Source organism: Sinocyclocheilus grahami, unplaced genomic scaffold (assembly GCF_001515645.1).
Source record: "Sinocyclocheilus grahami isolate Dianchi unplaced genomic scaffold, SAMN03320097.WGS_v1.1 scaffold542.1, whole genome shotgun sequence".
Classification (NCBI taxonomy): Eukaryota; Metazoa; Chordata; class Actinopteri; order Cypriniformes; family Cyprinidae; genus Sinocyclocheilus; species Sinocyclocheilus grahami.
Window position 1 is genome coordinate 217,476 of NW_015505721.1, and position 24,736 is coordinate 242,211.

The window sequence follows — 24,736 nt, forward strand, 5'->3', positions numbered from 1 at the left end:
ATATACTGTATATAGTATATACTGTATATATATATATATATACACTGAACAAAATTATAAACGCAACACTTTTGTTTTTGCCCCCATTTTTCATGAGCTGAACTCAAAGATCTAAGACTTTTTCTATGTACACAGAAGGCCTATTTCTCTCAAATATTGTTCACAAATCTGTCTCAATCTGTGTTAGTGAGCACTTCTCCTTTGCCGAGATAATCCATCCACCTCACAGGTGTGTGAAATCTGCCATCTGCCCTGTTGGATGTACTGCCAAATTCTCTGAAACGCCTTTGGGGACGGCTTGTGGTAGAGAAATGAACGTTCAATTCACGGGCAACAGCTCTGGTGGACATTCCTGCAATCAGCATGCCAATTGCACGCTCCCTCAAAACTTGCGACATCTGTGGCATTGTGCTGTGTGATAAAACTGCACATTTTAGAGTGGCCTTTTATTGTGGCCAGCCTAAGGCACACCTGTGCAATAATCATGCTGTCTAATCAGCATCTTGATATGCCACACCTGTGAGGTGGATGGATTATCTCGGCAAAGGAGAAGTGCTCACTAACACAGATTTAGACAGATTTGTGAACAATATTTGAGAGAAATAGGCCTTTTGTGTACATAGAAAAAGTCTTAGATCTTTGAGTTCAGCTCATGAAAAATGGGGGCAAAAACAAAAGTGTTGCATTTATAATTTTGTTCAGTGTATATATATATATATAGTGTAGAACACTACATATGCTACTTTGAAACAATTTTTACTAGTGAATTTATTACAAATAATTAAAAAAACGAACACATGTAAAGTAACACATTAAACGTGATTTATTTTTGACTGAAGTAGTATTTCTTGCTAAACGCACTCCAAATAATCTTTGTTTGTTTTTTACAACTCAGAAAAACCATTTTTAACAGCATACTCTGTTGGTAGAAAGTGTCATCTGAGAGCAGATTTCCAGGCAGAGCTGCAGAGCTGATTGATAAATCGGGACATTCAGGGTAGCAGCAGCAGCAATACGCTTTCTGCCAGTGTCTCGTTTCGGAGCACAAAGAGTTAAAGTAGACTGCCTCTGACTCTGCAGGCTCGACCGGCCCTCCCTCCATCAGCCTCTTCCCTCGGTTCACTTTACTGGGCTTTAACAGGGGGGCTCTGTATCAGCGAGGTTAGCGCCCTGGACTTTTTTCGGGACATGTACCAATAGCTCCTAACCGGATAGGCCTCCACAAAGCGAAACAACAAAACCACGCAGGCGAAACTTTGAGGGGCTTAACTGAGTTGAACGTCTGCTGCATTTGAATCAAGATTTCCAAAACTATCCACTGAAAACAAACATGCGGAGATGTGGAGAGGAGCACAACTACCGATAGGACCCCGAAGTTGGGACCTTTATGTCAAGCAATGAGAGGTAAGGACACAAAGGACGTTCAGACGGCTACGGTTTCTGCTCTCGCGGCTCAATGTAAGATTTCCAAATCTTACTCTGTTATTCCAGCTGAGTCATGTAAGCAGACGTCGCCCTCAACATTCACCTCCAGTGCCGCAATACCGCATTATGAGGATGCGAGCTGCTAAAGGGGCTCTTTATTCCTGTCCCGCAACATCGGGAAGCATCTGAATGATTCTAACCTTCCAGATTAAAAAACCGCGAGAGGCATATGCATTGTGGAAGGGCTGGTTCTCCACCCGGATTGAAAGTGGTTTTCTTCTGAAGCGGACTGCTTGGTAAACTAGTTTACGAGAGAACAGAGATATCCGTTTACATATTATTTATCGCGATATGGGCTACGTTACGTTACATTTAGACAAAAGTAAACAAATCCATAGTAGCCTACAACTTTTCATTTGGATATTCTTTCATATGTTCATTTTTTTTAAAAAGGTTATTTCCTTGCATTGTGCCAGGTGTATTTTAAAATAATAATAAAAAATGCTGAAATTTCTACTATAGAATCACTTTTTAGTAACTAGCTACTAGGCCTATACAAAAATAAATAAATAAATAAAACGGGGTAAAAAATGATACGTTTGCTTTAGTGTAGGGACCAATTCTCGCTATTAACTAGTTGCTTATTATTAAAACATTGGCTGCTTATTAGTGCTTATAAAGCACATATTCTGCATGACCATATTCGCCTACCCAATACCAAAATTTAACAACTACCTTACTAACTATTAATAAGCAGCAACTTAGAAGTATATTGAGACAAAAGTTGTAGTTAATGGTTTGTTAACGGCAAGAATTGGACCTTAAAATAAAATGTGACCACCTTTTCTAAAATATGTATTTCATAGTTCATTGTAGTTACATAATTCATTCCTGGTATTTTTTTCTAATACTTAGTTTTATAAGCCAAATGTAAAGCTGACTATATATAAATATGTTGTTTACACACACACACACACACACACACACACTTACAGCTTTTAACAAAGTATTAGTAAAAAATACTATTTTAATATATATATATATATTTTTTAAATATACAAATAATGACACAAAGTAAAAGAATATGAGAGGTGAAACTGACCGTATGTAAATGACCCCACTCTTTCTTATACTGATGGGCTTGGACATGCAGACTGAATTTTTGTGAATTCGCCTTGCATTCAGATTGATGTGGGAACTCATTGTGTATTGTGCCCAGGTGCCAGCAGCGCTTGTTTTTGAAATTCCACCCTCTTTGCGCAGCACAGACTCTCAGCAGAAATGTGATGTTAATCAAACTGCTGTTATTGATTGTTGTCTAAACCCAGAGAGCGGAATGTGTCAGCACATCAAGGTCATGGCCTGTGCACCATCAGAGCAGTTTCTCACTGGTGTATGAAGCATATGGCTTTGATGTGTGCCTGTCTTTTTTATTCAGGGTGGGGTCTTGTTTATATAAAGTTATTAATAATTTTTCAGAGGACGCCAACAATGGCTCTATGGCTTTGCCATTCAAAATACAATGTGCAGACGTATGCAATGACATGTGTAATCAACAACATAAAATAAACAGTAATAATTCTAATCCAGTCTAGTAAAAATTAATAATTTTTATTGGTTTGACTGATCAAACCAATAACAGAACACCGTGAAAAGGATTTTTCAAAGTATGTTTTACAAGAAAATACTATCTCAGTCTTTATTTACTTGTCTTACAGTCTTATTTACATGCATTTTTTGAAAGTTGAACTGAAAGTTGTTTGTACACTAAACTTCTTCAGTGTATGCTATCAAAGTTATGTGGAAAGTAAGCTTTTTTTCCCAGAGATGTTTCTTACAGTTTACAAATATGATACACTTCCAATTACACATGAAATGTCGTGTATAAAAAAGTAATTCAAATAAAAAAATATTTTGTTTAATGGGCCTCATTCATAAAACACCAGTTGAATGTTTGTACACTCTAAAAAATGCTGGGTTAAATACAACCCAGTGCTGGGTAAAATAGGGACAAACCCAGCAATTGGGTTGTTTTGACCCAGCGGTTGGGTTACTACCCAGAAGGTTGGGTTAAACATTTAACCCAACCGCTGGGTCAAAACAGCCCAATTGCTGGGTTTGTCCCTATTTTACCCAGCCCTGGGTTGTATTTAACCCAGCATTTTTAGAGTGTACATTTTTTCAATCATTGTCCATCCAAATCTCTTCTTACATATTTATTGATTGCTAATGTTTGTATGAATGTCTTACACACAAATTCATTCTGCTCCTTTTTTTGAATTATTGAGACTCATTGATCCTTGTCGAATTGGAGTGATTTTATTAGACTTTATCATTTTTTTAAATGAAAGTAGCCTATGTCATTTTCCTACTTAGGTATTTTGCTAGTACACTCTAAAAAATGCTGGGTTAAAAAGGGACAAACCCAGCTATTGGGTTGTTTTGACCCAGCGGTTGGATTCAAAACAACCCAACCGCTGGGTCAAAACAACCCAGTAGCTGGGTTTGTCCCTTTTTAACCCAGCGCTGGGTTATATTTAACCCAGCATTTTTTAGAGTGTAGTAACTCCTGCAGCACTTTCTTGTTGATCTGGAATGTGTTGTTTATACAGTTTAGGTTGTCCATCATGGAGTTAGTTTGGCAATAGTTACATGCAGGAACTCTGAAAACGTTCCTCATGGTGTGAAAGCCCCTTTTGTAGCAGTTGATGACACTGTAGCTATGTGTTTAATTAGTTATGTCAGTGACCAGGAGGATGTTTCAATAGCACTTGGTTAACTCAGTAGTTTGTTCATGGTTACAGGCATGTTTCCATTTTTCTCTTTCTATGTATTTGAGTCTAGACTGACAACCTACATTATCTTGGATAATATATTGCAATGTCCACGTAGCCATAACACTCATGCCTAATGAGAATTTCAAGTTTTGCTAGTTCTAAACTATTTGTATGAGGGAAGTTGGGTGTCAAAGTTTTACTGGTCTCTTCTTTAGACATGTGCCATTCAGGCAAAATTGATAAAGTGTGTAATTTCTGCACCACTAGTGTCATCAAGCAGTTTTTCAAACAAGTTTTAAGTAAATACATCCCTGTCTTCTTTGGGACAAACAGGTAGTAAAACTCACCCCAAACTGGTGGTGGCTGGGTGCTGAAATAAAGAAATGACATACTTCAGCTGTTTGACTGAATGGCACACCTTTGAAAAGCACCTTTGACATCCAAGATTATCGCTACAAATAGCTTAACTGTTAAAGACCACAAGAGCAGAAGTTTCTTTCGGGATGTTTCTTTCAAGTCTGCGTTCCTCCTCAGCTGGTGCTCATTTCTTTGAAGACATGTTGAATGCAGGTGGTTTGTGTTATATTGCAGAGAGGAACTGAGTTATGTGTTTTGATATCATATCAAAAGAACTTGTCAGCTGTCAGACAGTAGTACCCTTGTGAAAATGAAGCACACTTAAATTAATTGTATATGCGCTTGTAGTGTACTTCAGTTCTTAAAGGTATATATTTAAGAAGCTGGAATTTCATTTAATATAAAATTAGTGAAATAAAAGTGTACTTGAAGAGAGATACTTTCATGACTTTGTTTCTTAACGCAGTTAAGTACACTTTTAATGAGTACACTATAATAACGTCAAATTAAAAGTTTTACTTTAAATTACTTGGTAAATCATTATGGTTTTAAGAAGTACACTTAATGTGTTGACTAACATTCTAAAGCACATGTAAAGTACTTGTTTATAATTGAACTGTAATGTGTTCTTTGATATTACTTTAAAATGTAATATATTTTAAGTGTACTAAATTGCAACTTCATTGCAAATGTGTCATTTATAAATATATTTAAATCAATCACACAGAAATTTTAATATGATATTAAAATGATATGAAAGTATATTTAGTTTACCATAAATGCTTGGTAGTACATGACTCAGCAATACACTTTAAGCAATTACAACACTTACAAAATATTTACCACAGAATGAATTATGAAATTACTTATAAAGATGTACTAAAGCCATACATATGTGGGTCAAAAAAGCATTTTCAGGTTCATCTAATTGCATTTAATGTAAGTTTACACCATAATGCATTTTCAGTTAATTGTAAAAACATACAGTTAAGTGCCCACAAACATTACATTAAATAAATATTTCATTTTTTAATTGTTTTATTTTGATTGATGTTATTTTAAAATAATTAATTTTAATTGTATATTTGTATGATTTATTTCATTATTAGCTTTTCATTAAACTCACAATCCCCCTTACGAACCCAAGATTGGGAAACCTTGTGTACAAATAAATGTAGTATAATGTTTAATGCACTTCATGTTGTTAATTACAACGGATGGAATATATTTTCTAATCTCTTTGCATTTTTATATCAATATGGTACAAGATTATCCTTTTTAAATCAACGTGATAAACAAGTTAGGTCAAAAGTAATCTAAAAGTAATCAAAAAGTAGTCTGATTACATTGCCTAAAATGGGAAATGTAATGGATTACATTTTGTCATGTAATTTGGAATTAGAAACAGACTACAATCTGTAAATAATCTAACCAGCACTGATAATAAGTATGCTAAAGTGCACTTCTTTTTAGAAGGATAGGTTTGCCAAAAGGCTGATGAATCCATTAAAATAACAGGTGCATGTTATCCAAAGACGTCCAGAGAACCAATCCATTGAAATGAGGCATGTGTCTCTCTTTTTCAGGCTAACAAAGCTGTAGATTTTGCTGGAGATTCCTGACCATTGCTTCTTGGTGGCACACATTGCATCCCATTTCTTCTTACCACAAACCATCTTCATCATCCCACACCCGTAGTCATCATGACGACCTCTTCTTTACGGCGGCAGATGAAGAACATTGTGAACAACTACACGGATGCAGAGATCAAGGTCAGGGAGGCGACCTCCAACGACCCGTGGGGTCCTCCGACCTCGCTCTTAATGGAAATCGCAGACCTGACCTTCAACGTGGTGGCCTTCACCGAGGTCATGGGCATCATCTGGAAGAGGCTCAATGACCACGGCAAGAACTGGCGGCACGTCTACAAGGCCCTCACTCTGCTGGACTATCTGATCAAGTCAGGATCAGAGCGAGTGGCCCAGCAGTGCAAGGAGAACATCTACGCCATCCAGACTCTGCGGGATTTCCAGTACATCGACCGGGAAGGGCAGGACCAGGGCATGGGCGTGCGGGAAAAGTCCAAGCAGCTGGTGGCTCTGATCCGGGATGACGAGCGGCTCAAGCAGGAGAGATCGCAGGCGCACAAGACCCGTGAGCGCGTAACTGGAACCAGCAGTGCCATGGCTTATGGATCTTTACCACCTCCCTATCCGGGACGTCACACCGCTCAGCCCAGCATGGAAGCGGTGTATGGGGAAGAGCACAGCAGGGTGAGGCACTCACCTTCCTCCTTCAACTGTAAGTATGACTGTTCATACTGTTTATGAATGACAAAAAATATCACACACTCATGGGACAGTTGAATATTAAGTCATGCACAATAATTTATAGAGATTGTTTACCCAAAAATGAAAATTCTGTCATTAATAACTCACCCTTGTGTCGTTTCAAACCCGTAAGACCTTCGTTCGTCCTCAGAACACAAATGAAGATAGTTTTGATGAAATCCGAGAGCTTTCTGACCCTCCATATACAGCAACGGACACGTTCAAGGTCCAGAAAGGTAGTAAGGACATCGATAAAATAGTCCATGTGACATCAGTGGTTCAACCGCAATTTTATGAAGCTACGAGAATAGTTTTTGTGCGCAAAGAAAACAAAAATAACGATTTGCGGCACTCTCGTGAATGGTCACATGGACTATTTTACAGATGCAGTTGCGTTGTTGTCTATGGAGGGTCAGAAAGCTCTCGGATTTCATCAAAAATATCTTAAAGGGGTCATATGATGCGATTTCAATTTTTCCTTTCTCTTTGGAGTGTTACAAGCTCTTAGTGCATAAAGAAGATCTGTAAAGTTGCAAAGACTAAAGTCTCAAATCCAAAGAGATATTCTTTATAAAAGTTAAGAGTCAGCCACGCCTACCTAAAACGGCTCGTTCTAACACGCCCCCACATATGTACATCACTGTGGGAAGATTTGCATAACACCGCCCAAATGTTCACGCAAAGAAAGAAGGCGTAACTTTTATTCTCGCTGTAGTATTGTTGTTGCCGCTGCCGCCATGTCGTGAAGGCACTGTGTGTTTCGTTGTGAAAGCGAAACTACTTTGTTTGGTCTTCCAAAAGAGGACGATATCCGCTTCGTCATGCCTGGAGCTGATCCGTGCTGGTTGCTGAGGAAATACTTCAACTTCGCGCTGTGGATCGCCGGATCGGCTTTCACCGTGGACGAAGAGGAGTCCAGCCTGGGGTCGTCACATGTGGTTGCCGCAAGCCCCCCGGCCGCTCCTTCGACGAATCCGTCGCCTCTGCTCACTCTAGCCCTCCGGCCGTTCCTCACTCTAGCCCCCGGCCTCTGCTCACTCTAGGCCGCCGCCGCCGCTCACTTTAGGCCACCGTGTATCACACGCTTGAGGTTTTCGGCCAGTCACAATGCACTGGATAGCTGGCCAATCACAGCACACCTCACTTTTTCAGACCGATGAGCTTTGTAAAAATCGACACGTTTCAGAAAGGCGGGGCATAGAGGAGAAACAATAATGTATAGTATGTGGAAAATAATGTGTTTTTTGAACCTTAAACCGCATAAACACATTTCATTACACCAAATACACAAAATAATGTTCTTTTTAGCAGCATCATATGACCTCTTTAATTTATGTTCCAAAGATGAACGAAGGTCTTATGAGGGTGAGTAATTAATGACAGAATTTTCATTTTTGGGTGAACTATCCCTTTAGCATTGTCTTTTACTGTTTTGCTAAAAAATATAGTCTTGATGGTGTTTGTATTGATCCAGAGATCAAGCTTGTATTACAGTATTTGCTTATCCAAGTCAATACTGAAATGTAATCAGTAACGTAATGATTAGATATGGCTGAAAATTATATTATATTTTTGATGAAATTCAAGAGCTTTCTTTCTGACTTTCCATAGACAGCAAGGGTCTTACCACATTAATTTTTGGGTGAACTAACCCTTTAAATATGCTAACTGGAAGCTTAAATTTGTTTGCTTGACGTGGGAACACATCTCATTGGAGTTCCTTTGAGGTTTTTGAAGCGTCAAAGTTTTGGGCAAATGGACTTTGATTGAAGGGACAGAAATCTCTCAGGTTTCATTAAGAAATCTGTTCTGAAGGTGAATGAAAGTTGTACAGTTTTGGAATGACGAGAATGTAAATGACGAGTAAATGATGACAAAATTTTCATTTTTGGATGAACTATACCTTTAATGTTTGTCAGGAGTGAGCACACATTTGATTTGTTTCACTTTGATTTCTCTGAAATGGATAGTACTTCATTCTTTCATTGACTGGGGATTTGAAAATGGGATTTTAATCAATCAGCTGCTGAAGTGAACTAAGCATTGAGTAATCTATGTCAATAGTGAAAAATGTGTACACACTGTTTACATAGAGAGGTGTATCACACACAGTCTTGTGCTTTTAACCCACATGCTTCATTCTTTTGGAAGTTCTACTTCCTCTTTTTGTGAGAATGTGATACAGTTTTAATGTGGAGTGCCTCATGAGGGTGTGGATGACTCCATATAGATCTGATCACTTGATGCATGTGTAGCTGTGGACCGGATATGCATCTACATTCTTCCCACGTTCAATTATTTGCTCACTCTGTGAGGCTCTTTGCTTACTATATGTTAATTTTTGAAGGCCTCGTGTGGATTTTTGTCTGTGAACAATGCTGTTTTAAAGGGATAGTTCATTAAAAAATGACAGTTCTGTCATGAACTCGCTCTCAAGTCTTTCCAAACGGTATCTTTCACCTCTTGGACTTAAAAATAAAAGTTTTTGAAGAACTTTGACACAGCTCATTTCCATGTATCAGTAGTTGCTTGCCCTGTTGCCTGTCTTCTTCGGTTTGGCCCACAGTTTAGAAACTGAAATTGATGAACTTTGAGCTGTGAAACCGATGGCATATCAAAACGGTCAGAAACACATCAAAGATGTTCTTCCTCTGAATGTTTACAGAGAAAAACACAGTGAAACACAACATATTTACTGACTCATTGCATTCTTCATATAGAGCAGAACTCCAGCATGTGAATGTGGGGAATGGGCCTCTACAGCATTTATCACTGCATTTACAGTGAATCTACAGTGCGTTTATAGTGAAAACTCTAGATTAATTCACATTGTGAAATGCAGTAGTCTCTTCCTAAAGGCCATTGGTTAATGTATAAGCATGACAATTTAGAGAAAGAAATCTGTTTAAACATGAAGATTAAAAATGTGTATTACAATGCTTTTGGCTGTTCATAAATGTGTAAGATTACTAAATTTGTTTTTGGATTCTAACTAGGACTTCCCATTTAAAAGGCATCAGTCTGAATGTGTACAGAGACCAAAACTGAAAATATTTCTCATGGCCCGTTCAATCAAACATATTTTTGCCTCAGACTGTTTAACTTGATTACAAAATGTATTTCTATGGACTGTACTTTAGTGATAGACTTGTGCTCAGTTTATTAAAACAAACAATATATATTGCAATATATTGGATATGTTGGGATAAGTCATTTTTTAAAGAAATTATTACTTTAATTAAGCAAGGATGCATTATTTTTTTAGAAGTGAAAGTAAATACATTTATAATGTTGCAAAAGATTTCTATTTAAACACCAACTTTCTATTCATCAAAGAATCCTGAAAAAAAAGCATTACATCTTCCACAAAAATATGGAGCAGCACGTTTTAATCCAATATATGCAGACTTGTAGTGCATAAGAGATTTCTATCAATCTTATTCTTACTAACCTCAAACTGGTAGTGTACATGCCATTACTTAGTAATGATCAGCTTATCATTTATAATTTGTAAAAAATTGTATCTCTTTTTTAGGCCCTATCTCGTACAGTATGACAGACCACATATTTAGTTTCTACAAGGAACTAGGGTTGTGACGGTGAGGAAATTTTCCCACCGGTTAATCGACGTGTGATAACACCGGTAATACCGGTATCACCGTTGGGGTGGGGGTGTTAGTTCGTTTGAGTTTCCCTCTTTTCTTCGCTTTCAAATGGCTTGTAAAAGTGCAGTGCGCATTTTACTTTCTCTTTCAAATTAGCGCAATTGAATTGCCGCAATTCGGCGTCAAGCCGAATTGCTCGTTTGAGTTTTCCCTCTTTTCCTCTGATTTCTTGGCTTTTAAATAGCTTGAAAAAGCACCGTGCGTTGATTCAATTCGAGCAACAACAACGTCAAACTCATAGAAATTGTATTAATAAAATGAATAAAAATACACTATATATGCCTAATAAAATAACAAATTACTTAGGCTACACAAAGTTTAAATAGGTATATAAAACTGAAAATCAGCAAACACTGTGGAACCAAATAAATAAGAAACATAGAACTTTTATTAGCAAAACGAATAAGAAAGCTTGGAAGCACGGCATATACACCTTGGTGTAAAATAAAATAAATAAAATACACAAAGTTTAAATAAATTAATCAGCAAACACTGTGAAACCAAATAAATAAGAAACATAGAACTTTTATTAGCAAAACGAATAAGAAAGCTTGGAAGCACGGCATATACACCTTGGTGTAAAATAAAATAAATAAAATACACAAAGTTTAAATAAATTAATCAGCAAACACTGTGAAACCAAATAAATAAGAAACATAGAACTTTTATTAGCAAAACGAATAAGAAAGCTTGGAAGCACGGCATATACACCTTGGTGTAAAATAAAATAAATAAAATACACAAAGTTTAAATAAATTAATCAGCAAACACTGTGAAACCAAATAAATAAGAAACGAATGTTTAAAAAAATCAAAATCAAAATCTTTTCAAAATCTAAAATATTGCCAAACAGGTGCCTTTGCATTTCCTTTCTAAACAATCTTCTGCCATCGTCTTGTCTTTCTCACCTCACTCTTGTCAGTCAGCTCGACTCACTCTCCTCACGTGATAAATAAAATCTGACTCCTGCTTCGTGGTGCATTGCCATTCGCGCACGGTTCGGCACGCTGCATTGAGCGTTTAGTTTTTAAAAGTGTCTGTCCTCTAACTGAACTAGGCTCAATTATTTTTGTTACTATAAATAAATCAAAACGACGGTGGGGGGCGGTGCCGCGGTAGGCAAATGATGTAACAGGTTGCAGCTTAACACCGGTATAACCGAAAACACCGTCTATCGCAGCAAGCCTACAAGGAACTATTTGACATTCGTTGATCTACTGAAATTAAACCTTTGATGACATAAGGAGCAATGTGGTTTCACTTTTACTTATACATATTTGTCATGATGCCAGGTATTTTGGGAAAGTACAGAAATTTCCCATCCCGTGTTTCTGTGGGTGCTTAATGAAAAGTGTGTTAATGGTCACCGTTTTCAGGGTTAGATGGTCATGAGCCAGAGTAGATGATGGTAAAAGTTGACCTTATCTGAACACTAGTGCATTCCAGGCCAGACGCGCCATTCAGAGCCACTGTAGTGGAAATGATCGCAACTGGAAAACCGCACTGCCAGTTTCTGGTTCTTTCCTCTTTTCTGGTCCAGGGCTGTGTTCACTGAGCAAGCAGTTCTATCTCCTTCTAAGAAAAAAATAAATAAATACAGACAAGCATGTAATTCACAGTAAATAAAGAAATAAATAAAAGAACAGATTTATATAAAGATTAATGTACAGACAAGACAATAGCATGCATAATTGCATATGTAACACTTATTGCACTTATATTATAATACGAGTTTATGAACATTAATTGGCTTTTTTGAGTTAAATATTATGTTAACTTAATGTAATGTTTTCTGTGGCTGAAACACTGATTGAGTGATTAACATGAGACATACATTTCAGTAAGTTGTACTGTTTCCTTCTAATGTTCATTCATGCTTATTTCATGCTGTAACTAGTAGTAAAGAGGAAGAGGTGATCGGTTCACATGCTGCTTGAACTGATGTGCTACAGCGTTGTCGCGCCACATTAAAGAGCATCAAAACCACCATTTATGATTTGAATTTTGTAATTAAATTGACAGTACATGAAAGCTCAGACTTAGGCTGCGTTTACACTTTGCATTTACATGTGACCTGTATCCGGATGTTGTCCACATACGCATTGAAAAGACAAGTTTAAAAGCACTTCTGAACAGAATGTAATCCGATCAGCGTGTCTTGCTCCAGAGGTAGTCGAGGACACATTGTGATCGGATCTCAGTGTAATGTAAACGCAATCCAGCCATCGTGTCTGCATTCGCAGCTCGACATCACGCAAAATACTGCCCCCTCTCTCCCGATCTGTCAGAAAAAAAGACGGAGAACACCTGTGTGGAGCGCTAGTGAGACTACTACACTTACCTTTGATCTGTAAAATGTCCCGCGACTGAAAATGCTTTTCAAAAGAAAACCCACCACTTCAGGTTGACTTTGCACTGGGCCATTCTCTGCTGACTTATTTGAATATTGAGCGGGAAAAACAGATCCGATCGGTTATCCAGATAGAGAAGTCAGCTGATGTTGCCAAGTGTAAACGCGCCGTGTCCTGATTGACTGATGATCCGATCTACTTGATCGCATGTTAATGCCAAGTGTAAACGCAGCCTTAGTTTCATATTAAAAGTAACAAAGCTTATTGCAATTACTGGATGAGAGGCGCTCTACAAATAATGTTTAGTCTGGTTTTATTCACGTATGAACTGAAATCAGCATAGAAAAAAGAGCTTGGTTCATCAAAATGGAATTCGATTAAAATGAGAAATCAATATTGTAAACTCAGCACTAGCGTTTACACTGACATGTTTACCTGTTGTAGTTTACCTGTGTACAAAATAGACACTGACACAGTTAAAACACCATCAGAGAAACACTAATTAAATATCAGTTTGTGTTTTGGTCAATGATTTCGGCCATACAAACAATTTCTGCTGAAACAAAAACCTAAATTTCACTTGATTATTTTAATTTACTGAAATTTCAGAGCATCACGAGAATACGAAATGTATATCCTTAATTAAGACCATCCAAACAGCAAGACCAATTGATAACAGGTGTTAACAGTTAGTAGTAACAAATAAAAGCTAATATAAACATTCAACATGGAAAAAAAAATACTGAGATGAGACTTTGTCTTCTCATTTGAGAAGTCCAGCACATGCCACAGATGGATGAGCTGCCAGATAAAACCTGTCCGGGGGGGGGTTATTATAATGTAAGCCCCATCGCCCCTTCTCTCCTCTCCTGCCCCACACAGACACCCCATTGTTTCACCAGCAGAGTCAAACAGGCACAGGAAAGCAATTCCAGCCCGGGAATGGAACAACAGTGATTTGGGTGCTTGTTTAACATTCAGTGGTGGTGCCAGTCCTTTCTCATCCAAAGCAAGAGGTTGAATCAAGCATTTTCTCTTTTCTTCCTCCCAGCCTCCTCTTCTTCCCCTCATCTGGCCCCAGATCTGGAGCGCGCCCGGCCACAGACGAGCGGAGAGGAGGAGCTCCAGCTGCAGCTGGCCTTGGCCATGAGCCGAGAGGAGACCGAGAAGGTGAGCTTCACACTCACTGTTACACACACACACACACACACACACACAAATATACACCCATTATTAACTAGGGCCTACATCAGGATCACTGCTTCTCCACTGGTTTTGCTTCAGGATGCAGATTTGACATTGGATATCACATGGTACTAAAATATTTGGTAACACTTTTATTTTAAGGACAAGTTCTCATTGCTTTTTAGCATGTATATTACTAGTATAATGCACATATTAATGTCTTATTCTGCATGACCATATTTTAGATCCCCTAATCCACCCCACACCTAAACTTAACAACTGCCTTACTAACTATTAATAAGCAGCAAATGAGGCATTTACTGAGGCAAAAGTCATAGTTAATAGTCATTTCATAGTGAGAACTGGTTTCCAAACTAAAGTGTGACCAAATATTTATTGTACATAAGTAACAAAAGTTATTCATCTTACTAAAGTAACACTGTCCAACAGCAACACCAAATGATAAAGTAGGAGACAATTTAGTAGTAACAAATAAAAGCCACACATAAATGTTTAAATAAACTTGGGTTACTTAGTTCATATAAAGGTACAAAAATGTTTATTGTTTTCTAGTTTATAGAATAAAGTAAATGTGCCTTTGATCCATAAATGGTCTGAACATCAAAAAGAAAAGCAGAAATGCAAATATTACTAAAACATTAATCATTCAAGAATAACAAAAGTAATTAATCTTTTTTAAGTAACACTGAATCCAACTGAAAAACTTAGTCACTAGTAGGGTTGCAAAGGGGTGGAAAATTTCCGGAAACTTTCCAAAAATCCTGGAAAGTTTCCAAAATTTCTGGAAATTTCCCGAAATTTCCTGTAAATTTTCCACCTTTTTGCAACCCTAGTCACTAGTAAGTAGTTAACAATTAGTAGTGACAAATAAAAGCCACACGTTACGCTGAATGTTAAAAATGTTTAAATAAACTTGAAGTAACTGGGTTATCTGATCATGTTTAATCAGAAAACTTGGATTAAACTGTTTGATTCATAGATTATGAATTACCTTTACAAAGTCTTACCTTCGTCAAAGTTTTGGTGGAATGGACTTTCAATAGAGGGACAAAAATCTCTCAGGTCTTCGTTTGTGTTTCAAATATACATGAAAATCTTGTAGTTTTGGAATGACATGAGGCTGAGTAAATAATAAAAAAAATTTGGGTTAACAACCCCTATAATAAAGATAAACCACTAAATCAAAATTGTACTTTTGTGGATTTTACACAAAAAGTACATTAGGTCCATTGTAACAAATCAGATATCTTTATGATTTTTCTCACATGCATATTTAAATGATCTATTATTAATGAAAATGGTATAACCAGGTTAGTCCCTCTTTTTTGTCTTCCTCCCATTATATCGCTTGCTTCCAAACAGAAAATCTAAATTCAATTGGCTATTGGTTATGTAATAAGCAAGGTTGAACACTATCAGTAGGAAATAAGAAGCAGCAATTTCATGGGGCTTTAACACTTGGGAGGCTGTATGAAACTTTTCCTGTAGTCTGAGACCTTTGATTCAGTGGCCTTTTGTAATGTGCTTCATGGAGGTCACTTTCCTTCCATTAAAAGTTTGTAACAACTCATTATTTGGCTGGAGGCTTTAGTACAGCACCAAATTCCCAATTAGCATGTGGGCTAATGATTTGTTTTTGTAGTGCACTTGAGGTGAGACCGACATGTTGCTGTCTCCATTCAGCATTGTCCAGAAAGATCTCAGTCATCATCTGACAGTGTAGCCAGTGTGTGAAGAGAGCGCATTAGCATCCTCGCTCACTGATATTGCATTTCTAAGTGAAGCCACAATGACTCTGAGTGTGTTACATTCATGTTGTGCCAAATGCGCAGAAGTAACTCCTATACAAACTGATGTGATGCTTAAGCTATTTGTATATCACACATGCACATATATAATGTTCAAACAATGATTTGCTTATAGTCTTGGGTTATTGTCACTGATTCAAACAAAAAATGATGTGGTAATATAATGGAAATGTAAAAGTCTTTCATTTATTCCTCTGATGAATAACAGTTAGCATGCGAGCTGCACAGCTACTTTAACACTTTTGTTTGTGTGAGCTATAACTCGATTGGCGCTCTCTGGTTCATTTGCTTTTCACTAACCTCATTCCTCTTCTCCTCCAGCCGGTTCCTGCTGTGGATATTGATGAACAGACGCAGCTTCAGATCGCTATGAGTCTCAGTAAGGAGGAGGCGCACAAGGTACTGCAATCGCAGGAGTCACTGCTACACCTCCCCTTCATTCATTAATTGCTTGTCTGTGTGTTGTGAGTGACACTTATCTGTATGTTGTGTGATTGCATCTCTCTAGCCAGCTCCTCCTCCTCCTGCTGCTGTTCTGAACATGGATGAAGAGGCACAGCTTCAGCTGGCCCTCTCTCTCAGTAAAGAAGAACATCAGCAGGTATTACCCTGGATCATGAGCTGCATAGATTAATAGATATTGTTAGATGTTTTAAGAAATAGTGTCCCACATATAAAAGTGCCATATTCATTAGAAGATGGAGAAGATTAGGAGTGATGATATTCACAAATATGAGATCTTCAATGGCAAATTTCTACCTGAACAAAGGCCTCCTGTAGCGAATCAATGTGTTTTTGTAAGAAAAATATCCATATTCAAAACGTAATAATCACTTTATTGTAGCTTGCGCCAACAGTTGTACACGGAAGCAGCTCCAGGAGGATGACGTATGATTTCAGCGTTGCGCATGCACCGGTGAGTCTCGTGAAAACCAACGTTTGTTAACAGGAGCAAAGGAAGCAAAGTTTCCTTACTTTAGCAAAGGAAAACCAGTCTCCTCTTGGCTTATATCGAAATTCTTTACAAATCCTCGTTTTGTACTTCTAATAAGTGACCGTTGTTTTGTTTTGATCTCTCAGCTGCGCTTCTGCGTACGTCACTTCTGAGCAGCGCATGCGCAACGCCACCTTAATACGTCATCCGCCCGGAGCTGCTTCCGTGTACAACAGTGAGCGCAAGCTAGATTCAAGTGATTATTACGTTTTGAATGTGGATATTTTTCTTACAAAAACACATCGATTTGCTACAGGAGGCCTTTGTTCACCCCCCGGAGCCATGTGAGGCACTTTTTTTAATGGATGGGTGCTTTTTATTTAACTTCTTTTGGACGGATGCATGCAACACCCGCTGAGTGGCATTTAACAGCTTGAAAGATCAAAGACAATTTTTAATAAAACTCCCGACTGGATTCGTCTGAAAGAAGAAAGTCATATACACCTAGGATGACTTGAGGGCGAGTAAAACGCAGCCTAATATTCATTTTTGGGTGAACTAACCCTTTAAGAACAAGTAAAAGAAAACCTATTTCTGTTTAAACCATATTGTTATAAAGACTTTTTTGATTTTAGAAATATTAAACCATTTTTAAGAAGGCAAATGTTACAGCATAACAGGGTTGAACAGAAAGTAAGGGATAATTTCTAAATTTTCTACAAAATGCATTGTGCTTTTTCCTCTGTTTTTTAATATGGTGCATTATTTATCTGAAATTCGTATGGAAAAAAAAGGTTTACAAATACGTATCAATCCTTCGCATTACACTTTATCAGCATCTATCAAGTATGTTCAGAATTTGTGTTCACATTTTTTTATTGTTAATTGCATCAGTATTAACTGGCCATACTTCAGTGTTTTAACCTTTCAATTGCACACAGTTGCATAGGTATTTGTACCAAGATTGTATTTTTCTAGGAATCCCACAAGTAGCCTAGAGGGGTCATTTTATGATGGAATCAGATTTTCCTTTCCTTTGAGCTCAATGTACTTTGAAAACATGCTGTAATTTTTAGAACTCACAACATTCTTCCCAAACCAAAAGAACCATTTATTGAAACTAAACTGCCAAAATGACTTGTTCTGAAATCCTTGAGCTGGCCTAAAGCTGGAAATTTATTTATTGTGTCCAAAAGAGGAAAAGTGGCTGGTTTTTCAGGCAGTATATCCAGAGGTAGGAAGGCATCAAGGTACTCTCAGATACAGCCTCACATTTTTCTAACATGCTGTCTACTCCGATATCTTCATCTGTTCGTTTTTTTAAAGGCAGCAGTGCATTAAATTAGTTTATAATTGATAAATAGTTTTCAACTCGTGATTCAATTTCTATTGAGAAAAAAGCACTGTAGTCATTAAATATTAATTTGGTTATCTGTCATGCTATGGTGTGTTGGAAGTGAACTGAGTCCAGTCCAGACCAGTTTCCTCAGGAGGTGATTTCATACTAAAACACTACCTGTTTAGTCACTGACTGGCTGGGCAGCAAAACAGCTTTCAGACACGACCATAGTGAGCAAATATGAAATAAGTAGGATACATATTATTATTTATGATACAAAAAGAGCTGTTGCAAATAAAAGCTGCAGTTAGTTCGTCAAACCCTGTGCTGTTCCCGGTTGTATGTAGCACCTACAGCTCTGCATATCCCAACATTAGGAAAGCGCCTGAAGTTTATTTTAAACTACCTTCATGGTAGTTTTATTCTGATTCTATCAGTTTTAATGGTGTCTTTCAGTTTTGTGAAGGATCTTGAACGTGACAACAAACATGCATTTTGTCAAAAGGAGTGCAGAAGAAACAAATGGTCATATAAAACTAACTGGTCACATGTAACTAAATTAAATAATGAAAAAAGTATAATAGGATGACTGTGTGCACTTGCTAGTTGTGTTCTTAAGGATGTCTTGAACTCTGAGACGTCTTTTATGTATGTTGGTTTCTAGGAGGAGCGAAGCCGGCAGGGAGACGAGTCGTTGCTCCAGAAAGCACTTGAGGAGAGCAAACGAGAATTGGAGGCCAAAGGAGGAAGAGTATGAGACTCTTTTAACCTGTTTGCTATTTATAAGCACTTATAAATGAGCCTTATGAATGCTTTTACTAGGAACAGATTGACAAATCATGTGTAGCCATTTCTACTGTAAATAAGAGGAAAAAGACACAGACAGGTACAGTGAGGTGTGAACCACCATTCTGCTTCCCTTAGAAGCATATGGGAAAAAAGTTTTGTCAAAAATTCTGATCACTACTTGAGAAGACTTAATGTGCTTTGGCCCGTTCATTTTTAGTTTGTCACATAATTTCAAGGTACTCTACTGCAGTTAAATGTCCCCATTGCAAGGTTTTTGTGAACGCTTGTGTATAGCCGTATTGACCTAAAAAATCTTTTTGAATGTGCTGAAAGTGCTTTTCTGTCCTTTCCTTTGGCAGTCTGCCATGCTGGATCTTGCAGATATTTTTGCTCCAGCTTCTGATGTGCCCTCTGCTGCCAATTCTTGGGATTCGTCCGGAGGCCATAGTGGCTTAGCCCAGGCTGGTCCTCTGAGGTCTGACCCCTGGGATAGACTAGGTAAGCTAATAAGATTGTATATCAGCAATTTGCACTCTTAAACATTAAAGGTCCACCAAGTATTTATTTTTGACAGATATGTTTAAAATAACGAGGTGCTTTTATTCTATGTAATATTCTACATAAGATGTCGCTTTTTATGGTGGCTGCCTTGTGATCACAATACCAAAATTACTTTTTTTAGCCGTACACCAGCCAATGGGGTTTGAACTCCGGTTGCCCTCACATAAGCAAGATAATGCAACATGATCATTATTTTTATTTAAAATGACATTTTTGCCCGAAATATTTTAGCACAGGTCATTGTGTCAGTCGTCACATCATAGAAATCATTTCTCATAGCCTTAAATGCCGCTGGCAAACTGGAGTAAGAATTCATTTACTTGTCATAGCCAGTTTTTACTTGCATTTGGACTCTTTCAGTTTTCAAAAGAAATGAATCATGGATGACGAATACGTCTGTGAATAGAGATTAGTATAGGCGTTCCTCAATGACACTTGTAACCAAAAATGTGTGCTGCAACTCTGCCAGTGGCTCTTAACCTATTTTACTCCAAGGCACCCCAAAATATTCCGGATACTTCTGCTATAATGAGCTTAGCTGCTCATTTACAAACTTTTTATGTACAGAAACTAAAATAATTTCATAATTCATAATTCCAGTAAATGAATGTCCCTCATGTTTTACACTTTTTATTACCAAATACTTTACATGAGTTTCCTAGTTTGGCATAACAGGTTTTTTTTTTTGTTAAATTAATTTTTGATGCTCAAATAGCAATTTCTACCCAATAAAATATTTTATAATTCACAAATGGATATACATGTGTATATCCAGGTTGTCATAGATCAAGTTAAAATGGCAGTTATTAAGGGAACAAATTAAAATCAGAAACATGGTTACATCTTGTTTTTAGGTGTTTTAGATTATTTTAAACTAGAAATGTGTGAAACTAGTCAATTAGTTGACCAAAATCTGCTATGGACATTGGAAACACTAGTCATTTACATTGCATTACATTTGTGTACAGGTAACGTGTGGAGGACAGAGGAGCCTCTTAAAGAAGAAGTTACAGGTCTGTGAGAGCCAGAAATCTTGCTTGTTTGTAGGTGACCAAATACTTATTTTACCGAGGAATTTACCAATAAATTCTTTAAAAATCCTACAATGTGATTTTCTGGTTTTTTTTTCTCATTTTGTCTCTCATAGTTGAGGTATACCTATGATGAAAATTACAGGCCTCTCTCATCTTTTTAAGTGGGAGAACTTGCACAATTGGTGGCTGACTAAATACTTTTTTGCCCCACTGTATATGTTTTGTTTTATGTTATTTATTTTTTACAAAGGCTACATTTAAATTACAGCAATGCTAATGTTACATTGTAAAATCAATATGTAATTTTGAAAAGTGTATATTTGGAGCAGAAAACAATATCAATTAATTTTACCTCAGCTTACATGCATTCGTTTTACACATCAAGGTTTCTTGCTATTTTGCTCTCTGCCATGCATCATGTGCACAGATACTTTTTAAACACTTTTCAAACCTGGACGCACAGGACTCTGACTGGGAGTAAATGTGGTTCAGCATGATATTTCATTCATTTATTTGATAAGCTACTTCAGATGGATTGCATATACAATACAGTCTTCTAGGGGGTTGTTGGACTAGTCATTTACAAAATTTCAGCTTAAACATATGAAATTAGTCATCTTGCACATCCCTATTTTAAACCTTGTTTTGTCTCATAAATATTAATCTATTATCCGGCCCTTTAGTAGTGTGCTGAGGCCCTCTAGTGGATGTCAGACACCAGGTTGAGAACCACTGATCCACACTGATATGTGTCAGCATGAAGACCACTGTTGTTTTAGCCAATGAAACATAAACAAAAAATTACTTGGTGCACTTTTGTAAATTTCCAGCAATATTGCCTTAATAATAATGCATTATTGATCTGAACTGCACACACCTGCTGGATTGTGTTGAAGGAGAACCCAGCTCTTTAAGCCGTCAGCATGGAAGCTCATGGATGGCACCACCGGCATCAAGTGTTCATTCCCAGCCTTGGGCGCAGCGACAGCCACATCCAGACCCATGGGATGCCCCTCAGAACGCCCCGAGCCCTGCATCCATGAATCAGACCTGGATCTCCCCCGCACGTGGTACAAACTTCAGCTTCTAGATATCAATGTAGATTATAACTAAAGATGCTAAATATACTAAATACACTAACTGAAGATGCTGTTGATTCTATAGAAGTCCAACCATTTTAGATTTGTTGTAAATTCTGTAGGAACTGGAGTGGACCCCTTTTCTCCTCTAGTAGCAGACAAACAAGGATCTATTGGCCCTCTCAAAACCCCATCCCCTCGGGCAGGAAGTCCCTCAGGCAATCACAACGACTCTGTTCTTCTTAACTGATTTTTTTCTCTATTTGTTTTAATATATTAATATTAATAATCACGTATTACTATTATAATATATTTCTTTTATTCCCTTTTTTATTTTTTGTGAATAGTTTGATTTTATGTCATATATAAATATTTTATATTTACTATTCAAAAGTTTGGGGTCTGTAAGAAAAAAAAAAGGAAATTCATGCTTTTATTCTGCAAAACCACATAAAGTTGATCAAAAGTGATAGTAAAGACATTTTCAATGTTATAAAAGGTAAACTTTCTATTCATCAAAGATTCCTGAAGAAGTATCAGTGTCCACAAAAATATGAAGCAACACAACTGTTTTCATCATTGATAATAAATGTTTTTTGAGTAGCAAATCGGCATATTAGAATGATTTCTGAAGGATCATTTGACAATGAAGACTAATTATGTTGAAAATTCAGCTTTAAATCACATGAATAAATTACATTTTAATATATATTCAAATAAAAAAGTTATTTTAAATTGTAATAATATTTCCACAATATTACTGTATTTTTGACTGAATAAATGCAGCCTTGGTGAGCATAAGAGACTTATTTCAAAAACATAAAAAATGGAACATTCCCCAAACTTTTGAATAGTAATGTGCATTTTGTATTATATAATTTATTTATTTTTTAGCTCATTACTTTTACGTTTTAATCATATTTTTAGATGACGATCTTTTTGATGAGGCTATGGATGGAGGTCAGGCAAATATAAATGGTCACAGTAGTCCTGAGCGTTTTGATATGTCTTCCCTTGGCAAAGGTCTACCAAAAACAGCTCCTCGAACCTGCAGTACTCCAGAGGCATTTCTGGGTCCCACCGGAGCTTCACTCGTCAACCTGGATTCTTTGATTCCCTCCAACCCTCCTTCCAAGAACTTCAACCCATTTTTATCAGGTCTGAATGCATCATTATCAAACTTCTTGTTGTCATGTATGTCTAAATCCATAACATTTTAACTGATTGCGGACTCTTTCCCATTTAGGAATAACTGCTCCATCGGCCTCTAATCCGTTCCAACAGGAACCGGCCCGTCTCACACTAAATCAGATGCGCCCCAGCTCCACATCTCCTGTACCCACATCCCTCCCATTTAATGCCTCTCTGCCCATGGCTTCCAGCAACCAGCCCAGCTCCCTGCCTACTACCTTCACACAATCTGTGCAGGTCCCGCCGCTGGTCCCCGGACACCTGCCGCAGCCGCTGCTACCCCTGTCAAGGACATCCACGCTTGGAGATCCAGACCAACACAATCAGAACCCGTTCCTATGAGCAGATCCAAACAAGCTTTTGAAATGACAATTTAACCACCGACTTGACTTAAAACTGGAACACATTTTTTAAAATATCTTTGCTTATTTCACAGCTTCCTAGTTTTGCACTATGCAGTCAGTCGTAAGAGGCGTTCACACGTATAGTGGTTTCCAGTGACAAAAATCTGTCATTTTCAACAGTGGTGACAAATGGTGAAGCTATGTGGCCATATACAGTGATGTGACAAAGTTGAGAATAGTTCAATATTATGCAAATAAGCAGTCATGTAATGTGGAGCCCAGTAGACACTGGTGCACATATGATCCATATCCTGTGAGATACTGTAGTGAGTTTCAATAAGATGCAGAAGTTTGTTAAAGTCCAGACCCACCAAACTGACATTAAAGAACTTGTCAAAAACCCCTAAAAACAATAACTTTTTTAAAGTCCCAGACACACCAAGCCAATGTCAAAGAATTAGCAGTGGCAAAAACCAACTGTGTCGTCGCCTGCATCTGGACCAAGCGGCAACCTCCCGCACTCTCTCGTGAAGCCAACACGGAAGTGACATAAACTGTAATTCGTCAACTGGCCGCTAGAGGCTGGCTACAAAAGGGAGTCAATCATAGACTCCCCATGTTCAAATGCCCAACTTTACAGCAGAAAAAAACATGTTTACTGCCTTGTTCAAAAAAGTGGTTTTGGTCTATATAGCTAATTTTGCCCTTCATGACAACTGTGAGGGGGGTGAATTTGTAGTTGAGGGGGCGTGGCCACTTGAGTGGCAGGAGGATTTCCGCTGCTAGGTGGGTGTGGTTTCAGCAACCAGCTCCCACCTCTTTGCCCATTTTCGATTATCCGGGAGTGACGCGCAGCCAAGATGATGACGGCCGGCTCGCCTACTTTAGGCTTCAAAAATGCTCTTCGGAAACCTACGGGTGACGTCACGGACACTATGTCCATGTTTTTATAGAGTCTATGGTCTTACGAAGTATCTCCACACCAGCAGGTGGCAGTAGTTTGTATTTATCATTAAAAAAAACAAAAACTGGAAGAGCTACGACTGTTAATATACAAACCGCAAACAAAACCTTCTGTATGTGCCCTCCTGACTTTGTCATTTGCTTGCCTTCATCACTTTAGTTTTTATCTCGTGCATTTCATATAATATCGCAAATAGCCAAAATCCGTCAACGCCAGAAATTCTGATGACTAGTCAAGTTAAATTTATTTATATAGCACTATACTGCTTCAAAGCAGCTTCATGGTAATAAACATAAATATAACAGTCTTGCATTGTAAAATTTGTTAATTAGAAAATTAAAGGCATAGTTCACCCAAAAATGAAAATTCTGTTATTAATTACCCTCATGTCAGTCCAAACCCGTAAGACCTTCGTTCATCCTGTGAACACAAACTAAGATATTTTTGATGAAATCTGAGAGCTCTCTGACCCTCCCATAGACAATAATATAACTGACACGTTCAAGACCTAGAAAGGTAGTAAGGACATTGTTAAAATAGTAAAATAGTAACTCTCATATGAAGCTACGAGAATACATTTTG

General features: G+C 37.6%; 1 protein-coding gene across 3 annotated transcripts; it reads left to right on the forward strand.

The window, feature by feature from the left end:
• The first annotated feature begins 1,125 nt into the window (after positions 1-1,125).
• On the forward strand, positions 1,126-23,741 carry LOC107555667 (epsin-3-like). Of its 3 annotated transcripts, none has more exons than XM_016238533.1 (11): positions 1,126-1,404; positions 6,146-6,860; positions 13,957-14,075; positions 16,241-16,318; positions 16,428-16,520; positions 18,857-18,943; positions 19,341-19,479; positions 21,473-21,646; positions 21,778-21,873; positions 22,583-22,813; positions 22,902-23,741. In XM_016238533.1, the coding sequence occupies exons 2-11, from the start codon at positions 6,263-6,265 to the stop codon at positions 23,186-23,188; spliced, it is 1,902 nt and encodes a 633-aa protein (XP_016094019.1). In that variant the 5' UTR covers positions 1,126-1,404; positions 6,146-6,262; the 3' UTR covers positions 23,189-23,741. The 3 variants fall into 3 exon arrangements, with proteins under 3 accessions (XP_016094019.1, XP_016094020.1, XP_016094022.1); XM_016238534.1 differs by having other exon boundaries at positions 21,476-21,646; XM_016238536.1 differs by lacking the exon at positions 21,778-21,873.
• Positions 23,742-24,736: the final 995 nt, after the last annotated feature.